Source organism: Apteryx mantelli, chromosome 2 (assembly GCF_036417845.1).
Source record: "Apteryx mantelli isolate bAptMan1 chromosome 2, bAptMan1.hap1, whole genome shotgun sequence".
Classification (NCBI taxonomy): Eukaryota; Metazoa; Chordata; class Aves; order Apterygiformes; family Apterygidae; genus Apteryx; species Apteryx mantelli.
In genome coordinates this window covers 20616228-20640032 of record NC_089979.1, presented here as the reverse complement: position 1 = coordinate 20640032, position 23805 = coordinate 20616228, and the positions used below count along the sequence as shown (strand labels likewise).

Below are 23805 nucleotides of genomic sequence, written 5' to 3'. Positions count from 1 at the left end.
GTTGCTTCTTCGTAGAAGACAAATATCTGTCTGTTAAAAGACAAGTTAAACTGTTTAGGTTAAACCTTCTGTTCTCATAGCTGTTCTGACTCACTGTCATGCATGCATCCAGTTAGGTATATCTGCTCAGTTTTCAGTTTGAGCAACAGCCTCTAAAATACAGTAAATCCTTGTTAAATTCTACTGCAAAAACAGTTACCTGACAAATTCTGCAGTTGAATCTGGAAGGCATGGTGCTGGTGTCATTGCATTGGTAAAAAAAAAAAAAAAAAAAAAAAAAAAAAAAACTGTTATACAGCTTTGAGAGCTGTAGGGAGAATCATTTTAAATTTGCACCTTTACTTAAAGTTTAACTCATTGCCCCTGAAGATTCATGGAAGTCTGTCTATTCACATTCTTGATCAAGGTCACTAGCCTATTGCATCTGTGTATTCAACTTTTCTCACTAGAGCATTTTTTTAAGGAAACCAATTACATTATTCATGTAAAAGCTACATAAATGTATATGCATACACAGAATTGGAGACAAATGGGGTCATATAGTCTACCTCTGTACTAGTAGATTAAACACACTCAAATCAATCTCTAGCACTGAGGCCAACTAGAACAGAACACCCTTGCCCACATTATTGAATTCCTTTACCCTCCAAAACAGGATGACTCACAAAAAGTGTCAGTTATGAAAGATCTTTGTTCAATGCTAATTGCTGGAAATTCCCATACCTGGGAATTGTTTGGGAAAGTGTTGGTTTGACTAGACAAAATTATATCAAGGTCTACTCTTACAACTGAACAGGATACTCAATTGAGAGTTTCAGTGCCCAAGAATTTTCACTGGTTATTTAATCTATTGTTATAGACAGAGCCATAATTTGGTTGGTTGAATGAAGTGAAGACTGTTGAAATGGTTGGTGCAATTTTATTATCTCCTATTGGAATTTCTTATTTTGACCAGCTTTGTGTCAGGGAGCAGCAAGGTTCAGCTGCTTCCTAAGTGAAGGAGAGTTGGGAGCCAAGGGTGACCCCAGCACAAGCAGCACCCTCACCAACAAGGTGTACTCCCACAGGCTCTGAACATGGCAGGCAGAGCCAAGTCCTGGTAACAGGGTCCATTGACAAGACAAAGCGATGAACCAGGCCCAGGGTCCATCCAGGTAGTCCAGTCAGGAGCAAAAGGAGAGAGGGACAGAGACAGGACTGAGCAAGACTGTAGCCTTGCATGGATCCAAAGGATAGGACTGGAGACAAGTTACAACACACATGTGAGTGGCCTATTCAGGAGACAAGGTACCTACAGTATAGGTCCTAGGACCATCCAGGAGACAGAGCAGTCTGCCTACAGTTGACAGTACTTCAGACAGGCACACCTACAACATATTGCTCAGGCAAGGACTGAGGGCCCAGGCCTGAGCTTAAACAGAGCTCTTGGGCCCGTGGGTAGAGGGTGTGGGTGGAGGTCCCAGATGAGGGTGCTCAGGGCCATTAAGACCTGTTGGTGTACTCAAGGCCCTGACACTATGTGTAGGCTTATGTAAACTATTTTCCTATATTAATCATTCTCCAAGAGTCAAAGTTTAATAAAAGGTTGCTTGATCTTCTGCATAATAGGAAATCATCAGTATGCACATTGGAACAATGCCCATAGATTATCAATAAAATCCATAATAAGGGAAGGCTTGTGGGTGTATATACATATCTATTCACAAACCATATATATCCAGAGCATCTCAACTTTCATGGAAATGGAAATAATTAGTTAATAGAAAAGATTTGAATTTATCCTCAGTTACTGTAACTTAATTTTTTTAAATTCATCTGCACAGGCACAGATATATGGATGAAGGAAGAGAAAAGCAGGCAGGCAACCGGGACTTTGGTCCTTGTCACTATATACATTGAAGGGTGCAGCATTTTTTCAAGCACAGTTGACATGTTTGAAATTGCACACCTTTCATTTAGATCAGTTCTGTGTCTCTCCATACATAATTTCAGGGGATGGTAATGAACTTCCACATAAGGACTTTAAATTTTGAAGCCTTAGGCCCACACCTGCAACTATGCAATATTGCAATATGAACAATTATACTAATGTAATTAATTTACTGGAATCAGTTGGATTACTTATATGTATGACAGTTCATGAGATTGTGCACTAACTGTATCCACCCTCCAATTTGTCTGCGTTAGGCTAGCTTTTTACTCATGGTGCAACTCAACCTCCATTATCTATTAACAGGAAAATAGTGTTGTGAATCTCCTCTGAAAGAACAAATGGATTTATTCTCTTGCTAAGTGAATGACTTAGCTTTGACTGAGACTGCATTTATTCCTGAAAATTCCCACAGAAACTGTTTATTCACAAGAAAAAAATTGTTTTGGCTTTCCCTCTCAGCACTTTCTCATTTCTCAAATATAAAAATGCATTGTGATGGACATTAATAAAGAGTGGAGAGACATAACTCTGGTTTGCCTACATCCATCTCAACACTATGTCTGGAAGAGGAGACACGCTTGAATGGTCACTGTGCCAAGGCACCGAATTATGACAGAATGACTGAAACTTTTCATGCCTGTTTCCTAATGGCTTAGATAAGATTCCACACAGGTCTGCCTTGTCAGTGAATATATAGTTTCTCTCCTCCATCTTTAATGATAATATAACAGAGTAATAGGTTATTTCCATGAATAGCTATCTGCTGAGCAATAATAATCTCTGTTTGGGAGGGAGGGCTAAGTATACACAGTCTCTTCACAGCAAGAAATAAGGGAATAGAGAAACATTCAGAACTTAATTTGCATTCTCATAGAAGGCAGAGGAGTCTTATTAACATGGAACTAGCATAAAACATTAACTGCAGCCTTTATGCTATATCAAGATTATGTTGGAGAGGGTTTATAAAAACATATAAGCACATACACAATCCAATAAATTTTTGAAATGCAGGATAAAAATTACACGCAAGATTATCTGTAGCACTTTAGCAAATGCTGAGTATTGTCAGGGAGCAGCAAGGGCCGGGGGTCAGGGCCCTTGCTGAGGCCTCCCCGTAGCGGGTTTGGGAGCTTCTCCCCACTGTCACCAAGGGTGAGGGACAGCCCTCGGCTGCGCTGGCTCTCAGCTGGCTCTGAGCCCCGGCAGACAAACCTCCAGGAGGGAGGACACTCTCAGGGCCCTTGCTCATATAACCTTTGCTGATTTTCATATTTTTTATTTAAAATATGCATTTTTTTTCTTAAGATTTTAACCCAGAGGAGGACATCTTTCCTTCAGTATGCATGACCAAGACTTAAATCCAATTTATAAAGCCACAGTCATGGATGCAATTGGCAAGCAGTTTCTGGTCTGAGGTCATCCTGCTGACTAAAACCTGATGCATCTTTTTTCCCTGGCCATGTCTTCCCACCCCTGTCCTGTGCTTGTGCAGCCATGTGGTCGGCTGGACCAGCTTCCATCCGGCTGGAAAATAATCACTTCTCATATGGGCTAATGCTGACCATGGGCACCCCAGAAGCACACAGGAAGGGTGGCAAGCAGCTGCCTCATCCCAGGTCAGCAGGATTGGCTGAAGTATTTCATGAAACTGAGCTCCTGAGAGTAATAGGCTGTGATAAATAGGGTAGACTAGGCAATCTGATGGTTTCTTCTGGTCTTAAACTATAAGAAAACAACAACAAAAATATTTTGAAATAAGCATTGTCAATATTATTTCTCTGCAATGAGAGAACTTCAGAAGTTCATATCTCAGCAACTCCAAAGTTCAAGGAATGTTTTAGGTATCCATAGAAAGACTTTGCTGACTTTGGTGCAAGTCAAAACACCTCTGCAAGGAGAGGAATATTGCCATTTGTACACAAGAGAAAATAATATAACATGTTCTGTGGGGGTACTGTTCAAAACCTGAACTCTAACAAAAATTTAAAAGAAGACATATGATTCAGATGATCACAAAGGTGACACAGGAGAGGCAAATGTGAGACCCTTGTGTGACCCTGCACTGAGAGCTGGGAACTGACACAGAGCCTGTGGTACATGGTTACTGTATAAAGAGTTTTGGCATGTAAGAGCAAAGGGGAGGCAGATCCATAAGCAAGAAACAGTAATGAATACCTGGTGTCAGGGGAGGAGATGAAGAAGTTGCAGCAAGTCCTAGAAGGAGCAGGGGATGAAAGAACGGTGCACAAAACCTCTGAGAGCACAGAGCAGAGAGAACGGAGGGATGCAAAGAGCTTCTCTGACCTCCTCTCTCCTCTTTTTGTCTTTCAAAAGCCCTTAAGCCTGGCTAAAGGGGTAAGTGTTTCATCTCCCCAGATTACCAGGGTGATAACGATTTACTATTAATATTAGGGCAGTATTCTGAAAGCCCGGTCAAGGATCATGAACTGTGAAATGCTGTGTAAAATGACAATCCGTATTCACAGGCCACACATCTAAGAATACATAATGAAAAAAGTACACTGGGTAATCAGGACTTCAGATGCTTTTAGGTTTCTTGTCAATATCTTACATGTTCTGGGTTATGGTTAGAGAGAAACAAAAATTTATATCTCATATGCTGCCTGCAGAATCTAGGTGTTATGAATAAAACATGTTTAAATAAAATAAAATAAATGCTTTTTAATAAAATATAATAATTCAATGAAATATGTTTAACATTCCCACACAGTAAACACATGCTTCTGATTCTGCTTTTGCAAATTCAGAAACCTAACTTTCAACATTTTCAAAAAATAATAATAATAAAGGGAGCTCCAGTGTTGCAAACTGCTGTATGAGGGAGGGTGATTCATGTAGACTGAATTCTGTGTTCGTATTTTGCCCTTTTCATAGCCGCATCCTATTACCAAGTAGGTTATACCTGTCTTTCTCAGGCCCATAAAGGATATTTTTTTCCTCTCCAATTTGGTTAATAGCAAAAAAAGATAACAAAACAAACAAAGATTAAGCGGCAATTTGCTCTGCAGTGCATAGCCAGGTTAATAAAGAGAACTCCTGCTGGTAGCCTGTTCTTAGTGAGTAATGCACTTCATTTAGCTCAATTACCTCAACCAAGGAAATTACCATGTTTATTAGTGCTTGCCATCCACTAGTTGCAACACATCAACTAACCCAGCAGATGCATCTTAGAGAGGCTATGTCCTATCACAGGAACGAAATCTCAGCACCCTGGAGAAACAGATCCAATATCAACTCACTGCAAAGACACCAGAACATCCTTATTTAGAGTAGGAACATGAGGGATCAAAAAGATGACACTCATGGTACTAATTCCAATTGACTTGAGAGAAAGTAAAACAAGGCCAATGCTGAGCACTTCTGAAACATCCCAGTTCAAATATAGCTACAAGAATATTTTATAAAGAGACTAGCAACTTTCTCTACATGTTCCCAGCTAATCACTGCGGTAGTTAAAATTGCAAACAGATGGAATGCATCCTGTGCATGTTATAATTCTCACCAGAAAGACATTAACATATAAAAAAATCAAAATATTTTTCTTAGCACTTATAACCTGCCTCTTAGGTCTTTCAGAGCTTGTCACTTTCAGTGCTTGAATTTGAATTTCTGTATTGGATAAATCAAGAACTTGTAAATTAAATTGAAAGGTTCTGGTGTACCGCCTGTACCAAATTGGATGAAACTTGCTGGAATCATAGCTGAGATGTATTTTCCTAAAGGCTTTAAATTCCATCTGTACTGCAGGATGCAGTTACACATGTTATTTAATGCAACTCACTTTGCAGGACAATCAGGTAGATTGCCTGGAGTTAAAAAGGTAGCAAATTTCAAAGTTTGTCCCTGAGGATTAAAGGAAGCAAGTAAAAGGATAGGAATGTCATTGTGCAGATTGAAATGTTATTTAGGTTTTTTTTTTCTTTTCCTTTCAGTATTTTAAATTAAGCTTCAGTTATATATCTCTTTCTGAGTGTAGAAATGAGAAAAAAATCTTTTTTTAGAATCTGTAAGAAAACAAAGGTATAGTTTTTCATACTTTGTTGCTGATTTACTTCTTTAATTATGAGGATTTTGTATAAATCCTTTGCTGATCTAACATTTTCAAAATAAAAACATAGCTTTTTCATAAAGGAAGAAATTATAAGCTATTAAAAATATTCTCTCTGCTGTTATTTGTTGAATCAATTGCTGAGAAACAGGCAAAGCAATGAGCACTGACAGATACACTATAATGTGTCGTATAATTGCACTAAACAGTTGTAAATATATCAGTGTCTTCCTTGATAAAGCTGATAGACATGTAAATCTAAGAAATAATACTTTGATATTATCATTTAGTATCATTTAGTAAAGGAAAACTGATTATTACTTTATAAATTGTGTAAGTATTCATGCCTATAGTTAAACTCGTCCAACATTTTTTATTACTATATCCTGTATCCAGTTATTTACCCCTTTTCCAAATATTAGCCATTTAAGATAAAAACATCCCATGGTGTGTAGCACAAGAGAAGCACCCTGCAAAGGATATGTTGGATGATATTGATGTGAGGGCTTGCAAGAAGGAAATCGGAGACAGAAAACAGTGACAGGCAGCACTGTGAGGACCAGATGAGAAGTCAGAGGAGTCTGGCAGCCCGACAGCCCAGCCTCGTTTAGTGACCAGGACAAATGGCACCCTGGAGATTTGTGATGATAAAGTCTGTTGTCTGCAGGGAACCTGCTTACTTTGTTGCAGAATTTAGAAATGGATGTGGTAGGGGACTGCGGATAGTAAAAGGATGGTCTTAGGGCAGAGGCAGTGGAAAGTCATCTTGGAGGGCTGGATTCTTGCTCTGTCTCACCAATTTTCTTTGTGATACTATGAAAACTACATGAAACTAATTCTTGCACAAGCAGTTATATTACAATTTACCACTAATGAAGATAGGACCACAACAAAATTGGTTGCCCCTAGCTAATTTTGATTTAATGGCACAGGTAACAATAGGAGGTGACATAAACTTCAGTAAATTGTAAAAGTCTTCCAGGGCTCCTAACAATGGAACAACTTTAGTTGCCACCCAAGCTGAATCTATGCCACCATGTCTTTGTTTTCACCCTTGCTAGTTGGGTTAAAGCTTACTGAGGTATATTTGGGCTAAAAAATTCTTATTCGGCTCACACATCTGTCCGCTGAGTACTCACCTCCTCCCAGTGAGTATGACAAATATTATTCCCATTCTCTGAAAAAGAAGTTACTGGAGCCAGGAATCTGTGAACTCTTTAAAATTGGCTTTTGGAGCAATGAGTCAGGCTAGGTAAAGAGAGCTAGGAAATCAAGTAGCGCTCTTAGTCATCATACAACAAGAACCCTTTCCAAATCTTTCTCCTTGGCAAAAAAAAATCATACGGAGTGCTGGGCCTGCAATATCAAAGACTGTGGATTTTTTTGTTTTCTTTTATTTTACCACCTTCTAATCCTACTGCACATCATTGCTGAATGACATGATTGTTCAACTTTTTTTTTCATCTAATTGTAATACCAAAGAGGTAACAGTCCATCATTTCTGCCTTTTCTGGGTTTTGCCATTTTGTACCCTTCCTACCAGAGTGTGGGATCAGGCAGAAGTTACAGTCTTGCCAGTTTATTTTTCTGATTTTATATCATTAGTGGTATTTCACTCTCTACTTTCCCCATGCTGTGAGACCCCATAAACAAAATAGACAAAGTTTTCCTTTTCTCAGACAAAAAGTTTCCTTTGTACATGAACAAATCACTGACTTTCTAAAATCACTGTCAGCATTTAGTGTTGAAAAGCACAGACTAAGGAGAGAGAAAATAGCAACTTTCAAACATCCAAAAATAAAAAAAGAAGAAACTCTACATTTTTTTCACCCATATTCACAGTGGATAGGACGAATTGCATCAAAAGAGATTTATGTTAGATAATGGGTGGAAATTCTAAGAGTGAGGATAGTGAAGCACTGGGATAAATTCTTTAGGAATATTGCAAAATATCGATCACTAGACATATTTAAGAACAGGCTGGAGAAGAATCTGTCAGGAATGGCACAGATACACTTTATCCTGCCGTAAGGTGTGGGAACAAGGATTATATGATGTCTCACAGTTCTCTGCAGTCCTACACTTCTGCGCTTTTTATGGTTTTTATGAAATCAGATGAGAAATGAAAGCGTCTATTGAAAACTAAGTTTTCGAAATTTGGAACATTTTATTGCAACTTTTTTTTTTAATTCACTATGGGAAATATTATCATGTTTTCATTTTAGCTGTTATTTAGTGCTCATTAATAAATATGGAGAATGAAAAGTTTACAGAAGGATTTGTTCTCCTTGTTAGTCAATTCTATACAGCACTGGATCATACTCTGATGAAGGCATTCTTTTCCTTAGTCATAAAATACTGTATGCTTAAGTAAATGATTATGAGTTTGTATGTGTTTCAACATAACAGGCATTATATATATATACATTAAAAACTAACTTTAAAAATTCCTGATAAGAGGCAGATGCCCCACATAGAGGAGATTTAATAACTTTCAAGTACGAAAGCCCCAGTGGTACAACAGCACCAGACACATGAATAAGTGAGAAAATCTTGTAATAGCTTTCTTTCCTATAATGTCATACTTGTTCTAAAGCAATTAGTTTCAGAGCTGATGCTGTCTTTTTTAAAATCACAGTAAATATCCAGTGCAATTAAACTTCTTTATATCACTAGTTACATTAAAGAAAGGTGATTTTAGAAGTTAATTGATACTTTCTACATTCATCCTAGTTTCTTTGCAGTAGTTCATGCTTCAAAATTAGTAATTAAAAGAAAATATTATTCACATTTTAATCTGGTACCTTAGCCAGAGTTCCATGTGTTCAACATTGAGACTGACTTCTCCTTAGAGAGTACTATAAAGAAGATTAGAGGAGCCACAGCCTGTTGTGATTGAGTGACTAAGAGGATTGCCAAAGAAGCTCCGTGACAAACCTTTGAACTGAGCAAGAGGAACCACATGCAGCCCAGATGATTAGTCTGCAGACTGCACTGCGTAAAGAAGTTGATTCTGAGTCCAATGCCACTGGATAACTCTGAACAGACAACAGCTTCCTTGGAAGTTGTTGCTTCTATATCCATATTGCTATATGAATACAGAACAAGAGAACTGAGAAATGATAGATCTCTATATTTGACTTCAAGAACACTTGCTTAGGGCCAGAACCAGCATACAAAGACTGAACTAAGGGGAAGTCATCAATTACAATAGCCAGTTTTGTTTACACAGTGTCTATATGAAGCTTATTAGTGCTTATGGCCTATCCTTGCTTGTACGTATAACCAAAGTTACTAACCGAAGTACTGGTCACATTATCATTATACTTACGTTAATCAAATAGCTAAAAAAATAGATAGTAAAATGAAAGTAACATCCCTTTAAATTCAAATTGCATGGTGAAGCATAAAGCAATCCTAAAACAGAATGAACATAAAAATGTAATTTATCCTCTGTTACTACAAAGAAAAGTTAACTTACTGCCATCATTCCAAAACATATGCAGCAAATAGGGAAAGACATATTTTTACTGAATCACTGAAAGATCTGTTTCTTTCAGACACTTTCCCACTAGAAAAGAAGAGGAAGAGATGGTGGGGCAGAGAAAGATAAAAGATATGCATGTTTCAAGAGTGTTACTGAAAATTAAAGTTGAATTCAGAGCTTTCTGAAATTTCAAATAATCTAAACTGTCAACAGTTTGTTTCAAGACTGTAAAATGATAGGTATATATACATGTTAGAAACTCATTTCACATTGGTAGCACTTGGGCTGTTGAGATTTTGGTAGTAACTGGTGTGGTGTCACCTATACAAGTAAAATCACTAATTCACTTTCCCCCTCTACACATTTCAAGTTTGTTTGCTGAAAAGAGCTTCCTGTGCTTCCTCATCCATTCTCTACAGTCTCAGGAACCATTGCCTACAACATTTTTCATGAACTTAGCAAATACCTTCTTAAAATTTGTCACATTTGTTTCAACTGCTCCTCATATTAGAAGGCCGTCTAAAATCTCAGTCTTTCAAGTCTTAGAAATTTTCTTCTGCTCATTAACTCATATTAATTCACTTCAGCTCAAATACCTCTTCTCCCTCCCTGGTCCTCCACCCAGTTTTGAATTTACAGTCAGCAATCCTGCTGCCTCTCGATCTGCTTTGCTGGTTCTCTAGGGACCTGTCTCTCAGAAGACAGGTTCTCAACAGCCTTCATAATTCTAATAGACCTTCTCTATACTGTTTACTGTGTGAATTCACCTTTTGAGTATAGCTGGTCAGAACAAGTCTCACCACCGACTTATATCTTCATATTAATGTTTCCTTCACTTTACTGGGAACACATCTCAGAGGCATTCTAGGGTTACATATATGCCAGATTACAGTATGGCTCATAGGCATCCTGCTGTTGATTAAAGCCCTTGGATATTTCTCCTTCTGTCATCTGCAATTTATGATCCCCCCATTCTCAGAAGAAATTCTTACAATTTGTTCTTAAATGCATGACTGCATTAGGTACCCATTAAGTTTGCTCTCATTTCTATTATTCAGTCCAAATAATTCCATTTTTCCTGTATAGAAATCAGTCCTACTTTGTGCTTTGTAATCATCCCAATTCCATGTCCTATCAAATGTCACTAGCGCGCTACTATATTTAGTACCAAAGTCATTATGAAAATATTAAAACACACTTTTAAATCTTCATAGGCTTCCTGTGGAGGTAAGGAAGAAGGATAGGCTCATTTAGCAGGCAATTCAGAGCAGGAACTTAGCTCAGTCATTCTGAGCCTCTCCTCAGAGAAGACTGTCTCCTTCCTTTGGCTATAAAGAGAGCATAATAAGAAAAATTAGTTAGTCTTTCTGAATACCTCTGTTCCTCTACCTCCTAGATGACTAACATTATTTTTCCTTACAGAACCATGAGGTTTCCCAGTTGTCTAGGGTGTGTGATCTCAGCCTTGGAATGAAGGGGCAGATACAGTGTTTGAGTCTCTGAACTCTAACCACACCAGGATTATCACAGCCTATTGGGGATGTGTCTTTGAATCAGGACCTTTCACTGATGCCTAGAACTACATTCTTTAATCACACTGAAATCTTTCGCATCTATATCATCATGTTTTATGGACAGTTTTATAGCTGTGCATTGTCATGTCCTTCTGAAAACTGGTTATTTGGATAAGAAGTTCTACATAATTTATTAAAGACTACAAATTATTTGTTCAAAATATGGTTGTAAATATGATCATAAATCATAATGTCAGTGCTCAATAAAAGCATTAAAATCTCTACTGCAAGATGAAGAATTTTATTTGCAGGTAAACAGGAGGACATTTATTAAGTGCTGCAAAAAGAAGGGTTGTAACTGAATTCAGCAAAAAATGGTATGGATTTTTTCAGATAGCAGCATACACTTATGAAATATATTTTCTCAGTGTTGACCTGCTAGATAAAAGATGGAGTTAAGCTCAGGTATTTGGTGTTCAAGGCCAAAATGAGAGAAAGAATTAAACTCTAGCCTGCAAATTGGAAACAGGTAAACTCCATTTATTCTTAAATAACCCATTGCATTTCCTGGTCCCTGTTTTGTTTGAACTCTTAACAGAGAAAACTTCAAAGCCTTACCACTTAACAGATGTTACATACATTAACATACTCAGTGCAATGTTTCAGTAGCCTGTTCTTTCAAGACCTCTTTCTTCTGCTATGCAATAGATGTCTAAATCTTTTCTCTTGGCATGGGAAGAATTAAGACACTGTAATCTGACTCAGAAGACAGACAAGATCTACAGAATAAGATAAGAAACATATATTACTATTGCTATTGTTAAACAAAATATGGTTTAAGGCAATAACAAAACTACTAAACAACACTACTCATAGTACCTGAGTTGTATTCCTGACTTTTTCGTTTCCTGGACCGTGTGAACTCATTACTTCTGCAGGGTGTTATAAACATTTCCGTTCTGTAAAGGACTCTATGATGTAGTAGGTAACATAGACCTAGACCTACTGTAACATACTGCTCAAAGGTCAGAGAGAAACATTTTTACAGAATAGTACATTAGCTTAGAGACAAATCCTAGCACTCAGCACAGCTCAGCACAGGGAACTGAAGGCAAAGTATCCGTCTGCCCAGCTAAATAGTATATTAGTAAGGAGGCAGATTTAGCTCTGAAGGTACAGATCTGTCCCTGTATGGCACAATCCCTACAGCTACATAATACAGGCAGACACAAACCAGGGATTGGTTGACACCTACAAGTTTGATATCCCTTGAAAACTTTCATACTCAGAATAAAGCCAAAAGGAGATCAGTTTGAAGTCAATACAGTCTGTAATTAAATAGGTGAGGTGAGAATGATATAGTTATGGATCCAAAATAAGACAGTATCTCTTTAACAGACCATGTTAAAAACATAAGTCAAACTAACCTCTCTCACAGGTACAAAATCTGAAAGTCTGAGTAGTAGTGAACCGGAACCAGAAAATACCGTAATAGTGTGATGACAAATTAATATTATTATATGTGGTCTCTTCAAAGAGGAAAATGATCACAGCAGGGACTCTGACCTAGAAAATGAGCTCTTGTTCCTGCTGGCTATTCTGTGCATGTTCTGCTGTCTCTGTGTGTTATTATAGGAATTTATAGAACATATTTTAGTAGAGCTAATCTGAAGTTTGCCACATGGAAAAACTGCACACATCATAGTGAAAGAAGCACCTCCGAACACAGAGAGAAGAGCGAAAGAGGAAAGCACCTTGGTCAGCAGGATGCTCTCAGGCCCGGTACGGGGTGCAGAGCCGGGCCTCAAATCCCACCAAGTCCTGCATGCACTGAAAGTCAGGTGCATGGCACTGGTGTCACCTAGTCATGGCAAAGCACCACTTAACATGAGAGATGGAGTGCAGTTTGAATAAGCTTCATTTGAAACTGAAGTGCAGCTCCACACTAAGCATATGGACAATATACGTCTTCAAGTAAGCAGTATGCAACATGCAGCCTCTTCCATTTCCACTAACCACAGAAAATTTAAGGTAAGCATTTCTTTAGTAGAAAATAATAGAGGAGGAGATAATGCAAACCAAATGGAAAGTAGGGCAAGGAAAATCAATTTCTCATCAACTATAGAGCATATAACTTTAAACAGATTCATATAGCTTCAAAGCAGTACCAAGTAGCAACATGTTTACATTGGGCTATACAGCAACAATAAAGCACCAAATTCATAATAGAGGAGACTTAAACTTGTGTTGGAAAGTCTGTGAACTTACAAGAAAATGCCACACATATTTCAGCTTATTCCATAGGGATAGAAGAAGGGGCCTTTGACAGGACATTTGTGATAATTTTATTTTATTATAAAATAGCTAATGGCCTGAATAAATATAGCAACAGGCTAGAGTAAGAATTATTTGAAATTCTTTGCATGGAAACTGAAAGACTAATTGTGACATGTTAGCTCAAAACAAGAAAGGATTTAATTGCGCCACAGATGGTCAGAGCAAAGGGAATAGGTGACTAAAAGAAATTGTGATGAGATTGCAAAGTATATTGCAAAGAACTGTCTGATTAATCGCCTGTTGGGGGAGTTTTAAGAAGTAGAAACTACAGAAAGCTTAAACTAGAGGAATGCTAAGCACATACTTCCAGATTTCTGCTGCTTCATCTCCCTATGATTTCTCTTTATTTTATCCAATACTTTACTTTTGATGGATTTTCACATCCTTAACTTACACTTCCTTAGGCACTGTGATATGTGCTATGTCTCATAAAAGCTGTGCTTCTCAAAAAGCTACACGCATCCCATTCTGACACTCTCCGCTTTTAATTACAGCTCCTTCTGTTAGGAACACTGAAGCAGTTTTAAGTCTTGAGGGGATATAGTGCTTTTTCAAAGATCACCAAGCAGTGTTTTTCATTTCTTCCCTATCTAGGGTGCTGTCATATCACTTTCCTTTTCTTACCTTTAGGAAGATTTTCTCAAGAAGCTTGAAATTTCAGGCCTGTTTCACTCTTGCTCTGCTGCTTTTCTCGCTGTAACATCCACATCCTATGATATCTGGCACAGAGGGTCAAAAATCTTTAAGAAAGGAAAAACAATTCTCCACTCTACCTGATATACGCAGCAAAAATGGCAGGGTTTTGGCAGCAGGGACAGCAGTTGTGACCAGTGTGGGGGAGGCCATGACCTGCCCTGCGTGGTCACAGCAGGGCTGGCTGTCTCTGACACTGGTGTGAGCACCCATCGCCTGCCAAAGCCACAGCTGGGCAAGGGGGCACCTCTAAAGGGACGGTGGTGGCAGGGGACCCATGGCAGGGCAGGGACGCCCTGAGGAACTCTGGCCATGGGTGCCCCACACTGGAGCAGGGACATCCCTGAGGGACTGTGGTCATGGGTGACCCGCGCCAGGGCATGGACACCCCAGAGACACCACTGTCGGGCCCAGATGGAGCCCCTGATGCTGTGGGGCCACTTCTGGCAGGGTCAAACTGGGTTTCATGCTTTCCACTACAAGGTCTCTCCTCAGCATCGTAGATTTTCACATTTCTTTTATACTTCTTTTCAAGCTAACTCCTTTGTTTCAAGAGTCTCTTTGTAATTCCATGGTTACTGTGCAATGCAGCTGACAGTCATCATCCTTTTTAGCAGGATCAGTTTGGGGCAAACACCATCTCAGACAGTTTTGGGTGCTCCATTCACACACGTTGTTGCACTCACAATCTTATCTTATCAGCTGTTGTTATCCAGCCGATTTTGCCAGTGGTGGGTCCTGTGAGCTCCTCCACAAATCAGCAAACCAATTGCTTAGAACTGTGATCAAAATCTGATGCTTCAGCTGTGGCGTTGTATAGTAACATTTTAATCTTATTTAGGATAGCAGCAAGAACTACTAGCCAGTTGCATGTGTGTGAAGCTTTATTGCCACTATGATGTGGTCATAAATCAATTTTTATATGTATTAACAATTTTGATTTTCATAACTGTATATTTCATAAAAAGGAACCACAATTCAATTTTACAGAATTCATAATTTTTATTTAATTTCTGATACATTTCCAAATTAGAATTATTTTAGGGAGCTACAGATCTTTTTCTGGTTCTCTAAGGCAAAAATTCATGCTAAGAAACGCTTCCCAAATCCTACATCCAAATGCATAGTACAGCCACATCTGGACTCTACATCTGCAATTGAGCATATGCTCTTTACCCCGTGTCCTTGTCTCCCCACAGAAGAAGTAGTCCAAATGCATGGCCCAGCTGTCAGCTGCCTGGCACTCCTAAACACCTCCAGTCTACATAATCATAGCTATTAGATATGTAGATATCACCACATAATAATGACCACATTTTACTGCACAGAAGGGAAGAACATACTTTTTGTCTCAGCAAATACATATGCTGAGCTCTAGACCTTACAAAGCCAAACCAGAACTTGGTGAGGATCACTGGTGGGAAGTTACTAGTGAAGCAGGCTACACAGAGCATAGGACATCCTGACTGCATCTTCATAAAATATCATGTAGGCTGCTGCACATAGCCAGCAATGATCAATTGATATAGGCAGAAAGCAACGGCAGACAAGTTATAGTTATCTTACTTACTAATTAAAGGGGGCAAATAAGCACTGTGACCAAAAGAGATCCAGTCTTGATTTTTGACTTCTGCTCATATTGTGGCGTCGTTTCCTTCCATTGCTTTCCGGTACATCAAGTTCTTTTTTTTTTTTCCTTTTGCTTAATTAGCACGCAGAAGGCAACACCTCATGGTTTCCTAACAAATGAGTATGCCAATGGCCAACTTCAAGAGATCGTCAGAAAAATGCGGGAAAGGACAACAGTCTACAAAGAAAAGCTGAAAGATCCAGTGCTGTCCTCGCCTGAAGGCAGTCCAACAGCTTGTAAGTGATTTTAGAATGCAAGATATAGCTGTTCATTTAATGGGTATAAAGATGAAAATTCTTCGGTGAGAAAAGAAAATGCTGGAATAAAATTTTCAAGTGAGTATAGCATAGGATATAAGATGCTCACCCACTGAAATAAATCAGTTTGTGCCTTTTGAAGTCAGTTTATCCATAATAGTCAACCAGCTCCATAGGTAGAGCTCCCTTTGAACCCCATCAAGAATTTTGGAGAGAAATCTGGGGCAATGTCTAGAACCATCCCTGTCAAGCAGTTTTATATACTTTAAAATAGTGCCTAGATATACAGATTCATGGGGATTAATCTGTATTACTGAAAAACACATATGTATCTCAGAAGTAAATATAGGTGACTCTGAGATTAGATTTGTTGTGTAAAAGTAAATAAATTTTAATCTATGGCAGTAATCTCCCAGACACACTGAGGTCCGTGATTTGGTTAGAGCAAACTCATCTGAAATTAATTAAACATTGATCTTTGAGAATATATGAAACATCAAACACCATATGATGTTCTTCCTCTTTAGAGGAAAGTTTGATTTTTTTCCTTTTCACAAGCGATTGAGTGTGGGGATTTTATACTCTACTATTTTTCTGTAAGCTGCCTATTGTTTACCTGAATTTTAATAGGCTGGAAAAAATAGTGCCTAAAGTATGATAAACTGTACCAGCTGATAAAGAAATTCAATTTTTTGGAATTATTTTGCTAATTTACCTATTTTGTCCCCTCTGTAGAACTTGCAATCATTTATTTTCTAAATCATTATAGGTACAATTTGCCAATTTATGGCTAAGACTGTGTATCCTACTCAGAGGTAAAGCCACCAAAATGAATGGGAGAAACGTGTGGACAAAATTATCCAGCACAAAGATGGAATAACTGGTCTCAAAGGACTAACACGTGGCTGTTGCAAGCCTACAAACTTACAAAACCATAGGCTTCCTATTAGTTTTGCCTGCTGCATCTTGCATATTCAGCCTCAAAACAGGGGAGAGGCCAGCCCATGGCACACTCAACTTTCCTCATCTCCATCCTGACTACATACATTACTTACAACTGGCCCATAAGAAGAAATGCCCAGGCACATTAATGAGTGCTTGTTACCTTATATCTTGTCAGTCTTTTATGGCATTGGTTGTGAGTACTGTCCAAGGAAATACACTAATATAGGTATACATATTTCACTGCGTAACATGAAGTGCCATGTTGGTGACAGCAGATGTGCATGATTATATCAGTGGTGATTTTATGCTCCAGTCTGTTTTCTAATGCATTCAGTATTATAGTGAATTTTAGCTGTAGTCACTGCCAAGTGTTTTTACTAGCATTTTTAACATGCTGGGACTCTTGCATATGTTGAAACTGTGAGTAGTAACTGAGGCATTATTAAAACGTTACCTTTTGTGACATTCTTATCTTGTTAGCACCATCAAAAAAGAAGCCTCCACCTCCAGCAAAAGAAGAAAAAAAAGAAGAAAAGAAAGACGAAGCAGAAACAAAGCCAGAGGAGGATCATTACTGTGACATGCTGTGCTGTAACTTCAAAAAACCTCCACTGAAAAAATACATGGCATATCTGCAGCTACCAGGCAGCATAGACTCATACACAGGTAAATTAAAAGCCATGCAATAGAATGTGATAAAGGAGTAATGAAGTGACTTATCCTTACACAGTACCTGCAAGCCCCATAAGGTCCATGTTCTGGTGTGCAACTCAGAGGGACACAGAGATTCTGCCCTAAAGAACATTCAGTCCAAACCATCAAAAGACATGAAAGCTAACAACAGTAGTAAAGGCACAGAAAGACTGTATGAGTGATTTCTTCAGTGCCCCAAAGTTGGTAGGTAAAATGATTACAATTAAAATCCAAGTCTTCTGATGCTTGATCCGGAATTTGGCCCATTTGTTAGGGCCAAATAATCCTTCTGTTGCTCAAAGCATGCACCTGTAGTCCTTCCAAGCAAAGTGAAAGGTGTGAAAAATGGAGTTCCTTCAAATGGGTTAAATTCTATATTCACTCATAAACCCTTCCTTTTTCCCTTTTGCAAATTCTCTGTGTGACTCCCAGTCCCAACATATATCACTTAAGGAGCCTGTGCCATTAAAAGAGGGAGAATGATAGGTTGCTCTAGACAGAAAAGTTCCCAGAGACTGCTCTAGACTAAATATGTCTAAAAGAATGAGAAAAGATTCTGATTTCATGCCTGTAAATTCACTGTTTTGTCTTCCAGATCGTCGTTATGTAGCATGGCTTTTGCTTGTAACGATTGCCTATAACTGGAACTGCTGGTTTATTCCCCTGCGCTTTGTGTTTCCATATCAAACCCCAAGTAATACAATATATTGGCTTGTCATAGACATCATTTGTGATATCTGCTACCTGTGTGACCTGCTGGTTTTCCAGCCCCGAGTGCAATTTTTAAAAGGTGGAGATATAATAGTAAGTATTGGAAGTAGGATTTCCGCAGGTGGTAGTTGTGATTTGAAGTGCATTATAAAAATTCCTTAAACTCCCAGATACATTTTTTCCTACCATGTCATATCCACGAAATATTATTTATCAAAGTATATCTATATTCTTCTTCACTGACCTTTCACTATTCTGTTTTGGAAGAAGGAAACATTGTCTATATTCTGTGCGAGTCTTGCAATTCTAGACACAAAAGTCCTTAAAAAAGAAAAAGCAGATTTGACAGTGAGAGATGAGAGCAGTCAGAACAGCCATAGAACTCTCTCACCAGGAGTAAGTTGGTGCAATTTCACTGAAATCAGGGATTATATGAATATGTACTCATACACGTATCTATATGTTAGTATATGTGTCTGAAACTTGTAACTTTCCATTCATATCTGTCACGAAGGAGTGACGCACTTCACTCGTAAGAGGGAAGCAGCACTATGTTTATTGCAGTAAGACAGCAACTTAACAAAGTTCAGTCATAAATAAGAATGATTTAACGAGGTTCGACTGGCAAGGTTCACTCAGTTATTTACTACATGAAGGACAGGGTCAGATGCGTGTGCAACGGAGACCCTCCCATTGAGTCATGAGGTTCAGACTGGACCCCCTTGCTTTCTAAACTCCTTCTGAGAGGAGCCTAGGTGCAGCTGGATCTGATCTTAGTCCCAGACTTGGTCAACGGTTTATATCTGAAGGAGTATGTGCAAAGGGAACCCTCCTGTTGAGTCACGAGGTTCAGACCCCCTTGCTCTTCAAACTCCTTCTGAGAGGAGCCTAGGTGCAGCTGTATCCGATCCTAGTCTCAGACTTGGTCAACGGTTTATGTCCAAGGGATTATGTGCACAATTAATCAGAGGTATAACTCAGCAAAGTTTCGTGAAGTTTGCAAAAGTTCAGCATGCTTTAATCACTTACTGAGGATCTGTGGCGGGTAAGGAATCTCTCAACCTTGAGGAGTAACCTTGAGAGGCGTCCCTGCTCAAGAGGAGGTTCTGCAGTGCAGCCCACTGCCATGCAGGAGAGCTCAAGGGGCTCTGGGCTGCCCCCTATTTATGGGGGGAGATGATTGACTCATAGTCATATTTGCATACTAGACGGGCCTTAGTTGGCGCGTGCTCAATTAGCCCCTGCATACGTGCTGTTTACAGGGAGGTCAGGTTGAGGGGGAGAGAGCACATCAAGGGGGGAAAGGAGCACACGGTCACAATATCATACAGAAATCATAGCTGAAGACAGAACATATTCCACTAGGGCTGGGCCGGAGAGGAATATTTCATTACAGACTGTGAGATTTGGGGGGGTTTTGGCCAAAATCAGAGCAAATCCCTGTAATTTCAAGATGTTTTAAAAATCATTTATTTGAGACATTTTATTTTGTGATACATTCGATTTTAATTTTGCTACATTTTTGTTATATTTTTATACAATAATACAAAATTCTAATCAAGTGTCTAAAAATGTTAAAAGCTTTCCCTTAGTGTATCAAAAAGGCATCTAGAACATTAACTTTTCTTTAGAAACTTCCCAACCTTTGATTCTTTAACTTCTACTGAAGAAAATCTAACATGCAAAAAAAATGAGTGTAGATATTTTCAGTATGACACTACTGTGCCCAACAGACAGAAGATTCGAAATTATACATTCTCAGAGTAATTTGGAACTAGCTTTAGTTCAGTGCTTTTTGTATAACATTTTACACTTTATGAGTACAAAATATTAGTAATACATTTACATAGGGATCTCAGACAGGACTATATAAATGTAGTTTGGGTAGATATTAAAATGCAGTGCTGTGTAATGTATTTTTCCATGCCAAACCACTCAGTAACTGGCAGTGTTGCCTAAATCTCACAAAACTCAGGGTTTATGAACAAGGTTAAAAGTCCGACATAGGAAACTTACTCTTTATTTCACTTGAAGCTGTTTGTAAAATTCATAGATTTTAGTGCTTGAAGAGATCATCTGCAGCCTGATCTCCTGCATTTAGTTTAATGCTTAAAATGATAATAATGAAAAGTTGGCACAGAAATATCCGGATGATTTTAAAGCTATTTTTAAAGTGTCCCTGGTATAAATACAGTAAGTATAATAATAGATACATTTCTTTAGATACTTGTGATTAGCCTTTCTTATTAAGGTACTCACATCAGTTCCCATAGAGAGCAATTTCAAAATAAATAGCTAATCATTTCTAATGAATGCAATGTTGATTATTAAAATGCTAATGATAGCACATTCATTTAGCTTTCAGTGAGCTAATTTTGTACAGCACTACCAGAAACGTTCTTTGCATTTTTCTTGGAACTACAGAAGTCCAAAGGAGCTTTTGACCCTGAAATTGAAGGATGCTGGGTCAAGCACCAACCTGTAGAGGGATCTTGAGAGTGAAGGTTTGTGGGAAAATGCAGCATACTTTAGTAGACCAGACAGACTTGGAAAAAAACTTACAACCCCCAAACCTTGTTTTTTTTCAAGTAGATCTAATACAGTCTGGTCTAATATAAACTGGTCTAATAAAAAGCATTACTTCTTCCTACAGATATTTCTCCATTCATGCTTTTAGACCATTAGTAATATAACTGTTATCATCCCTATTATCAGCAGAGTGCTATTATTGTACATTAGCAACACTCGTTCCTGACATAATGTTCTTGACTATGCTTTTTTCTTCTGTCATTATTACTATAGTCAGACAAAGTGGAAATGAAGAAATTCTATCACAGCTCCATGAAGTTTCGGGTAAGTAGACCCTGTGCTACTGTAGTCGTATTTCAATGATGTCTTACGTTCTGGCTGTAGGGTTCCACAGGGTTCTTCCATTCACCAAAATCACTCTTGACTTAAGAATGCCACCAGAAGGCATATGGCACGTCACTTCTCACCAGCTGAAGCTAGTGTTGTCATCTTCATAAACAGTGTTTAATTATAAAATAGAATAATTATAAACACAACTATAAATATTAGTTATAAGCAATAATAGTTGGATAAAATAGAATTAATGAAATTCTGTGTCTTGATACATTTCTTGCAGAGTGAGGTCATCCCCGTACACACTGAAAGCAAAAGCACGGCTTGCCAGAGATTCATTAAACAAAATTAATAGTTTAAAACATAGATGATAACTCTATTTAGTGAACTCTAGGAAGTACATTGAGGTAATGAACATGTCATTGCTCACACAAGTAAATAAAAAATTCAAACTAAGTTTTTTGATTCTCATTGCACTATATAAAAACAAAGATGCATTTCATTTAGGAAAATTGCTCATTTTATTCCTAAATACTGTTTTTGCCGAAAGAGGACAGGCACTCTATTGAATTCCTAATACACATACAGCTCTGTGACACAGAGCCTGCATCTCTGAAATTACAATTTTTGCCCCCTCTTCTGTAAATACTATTGCACCTATCTTTTTTCAGATATAAAATTTGTCTATGTGATTGACTATTTGCATACCTGAAGTTAAACTACGCAAAAGTGCTTTCAGGATTCAAAGCCCAAGTAAACAGCTACAGGCTAATGGGCAGGAGAGAGAGTCAAGCTCAAAGCAAGAGGATTAAGTAGATATATCTGGTTTTATTTTAGGTTTCCTCTTGCAGTATGTCTAGTACTCTTGATTTCTACAGAAACTAATGGGAGTTAAGTGTTCTCACTACGTGCAAGATATAGATATAATTTGGGAATCTGTCATTCGAATAAGTACTGATTAGCAGTAACTGATATTAAAACACTTCTGACTAAATTTTGCCTCCTCTTAGGCATATGTCTGAGAGAGGGAGAGGTCATAAGAAGCTGTTTTACCTCACTCAGTTTTTTGTTTTGTTTTGTTTTACAGAGTTCAGGTATTAACTGTGTCTTACCTGCACAGAATCAAAGTATAGCATTGCAGGCTTAGTTGCTGCCAGCACAAGTTGTGTCTATCAGGGTAGAGGCATTTCTGATGACAGTGAGATGAAGCCTTCAGTTCCACATCCCTCTTTCATTCCCAAATCGTGTCAGCAACAACAAACCAAGGTATCTCAGGATACGAAATGTTAAAAGGCAAAGCCAAGCTTCCCGCAACTTTCCTACTGTCCAGAGTATTCCTGGAAAGAATAGTGCAGGCCTATAAAAAAAAGTAATCATACAATTGCTAGACTGGTGGAAGATGCTGAAAAATGTTAGTGATATGGGCAGGAGAAGCATCCAAACGTAATAAAAGACAATATTAAAAAAAAAAAAGATCCTATGAGACTATGATGACTCTGTTGTACGCAATACATGGCTGTTGCAGTTTGGAAGCAAGGAGTCTAATTTGTCATGTTTCCCTAGATTGCTTTAGGGAGCCTGGTTTTGAAAGCCATATGATAACTAAGAAGCACTTGTGGAGTGCTTTCCTAATACGCATACCAGAGCACATTTTCTTGTCAGAGCCATAATTGAACGAATGGAATGCAATAGTAGTCAAATATCTGAGATACTGTTAATAATCCCCATGAAACAGATAAAAATCTCAGACACAAGGGACTTAAAAATAGAGCAGAGCAAAGCTGTTGATGTTTTCAAAGAGATAATCTTGCCTGCCAGTGCTTTGGAAATTATGGGACTAGCGTGCTGACTGTTCAATATTGATGCTCAATCATGATTCAGTCTAAGTAGGTTTCTGACAGCAAGTAAAGGCATTATGATTATTGGGAAGTTTAAAATGACCTGTGCTCTTCAACAGCTTGACGTGATATCAATATTGCCGTTTGAAGTTTTATACTGCTTCTTCGGATTTAACCCAGCATTTAGAGCAAATAGGATGCTAAAGGTAAGATCTGTGTTTGTGATGGATGGCTAACCACACATAAATGCTTTTAAAACCCAATGGAAAGTTGTTCATAATATTTAGGATTAAGGAACTTTGAAGTTGGAAATTATGTTTAAAAATTTTGAGGCTCTGAGCTACAACATCAGTAAACAAGCCATAAACAAATACAAGATATAGTCTAGGTAGTTTAAGTCCTTATTCTATGTTTTTCTTCTGATCTTATTGTTTTCTTTGTAGTTTAAAAAGGTGTTTTGTGATTAAGACTGGTTTGCTTCCATGATTTAAATTAAATTAATCTTAAATTACCTACTTAATTTTTCAAAGATCAAAAACATTAATTTAAAACTCGTTAAGATCACTAAGTAATACCAATGTTTTTTCCCCTTCTGTTTCCTCTTCTGTCTCCCTTCACCCTCAGTCAGCATGTCCCCTTCTGGTGACATTAAGCACCTTAATGTCAGGTGCTTAAAAGCAAAGGAGGGAATTTTAAGGACAACATAAACTGCACACAGTATATTTAATAAGCGTAAACCCACTTTTGTTATTGAATCCAAAGATATGCAAGTGTGCAACAGAGGGGCTGTGAAGGGGTTAAACAACAGCGCTCTCCCTCCATTCCTCACTACCTTG

General features: G+C 38.2%; 1 protein-coding gene across 1 annotated transcript in view; it reads left to right on the top strand.

Moving 5' to 3' along the window:
- CNGB3 (cyclic nucleotide gated channel subunit beta 3) overlaps positions 1-23805 on the top strand; it is a 71178-nt gene that overhangs the window by 17088 nt on the left and 30285 nt on the right. The window contains exons 4-8 of the mRNA XM_067290011.1: positions 15745-15899; positions 17346-17531; positions 18154-18362; positions 21072-21122; positions 23089-23175. Of these exons, the coding sequence (XP_067146112.1) occupies positions 15745-15899; positions 17346-17531; positions 18154-18362; positions 21072-21122; positions 23089-23175 (688 nt within the window). The remainder of the gene's footprint in view (positions 1-15744; positions 15900-17345; positions 17532-18153; positions 18363-21071; positions 21123-23088; positions 23176-23805) is intronic.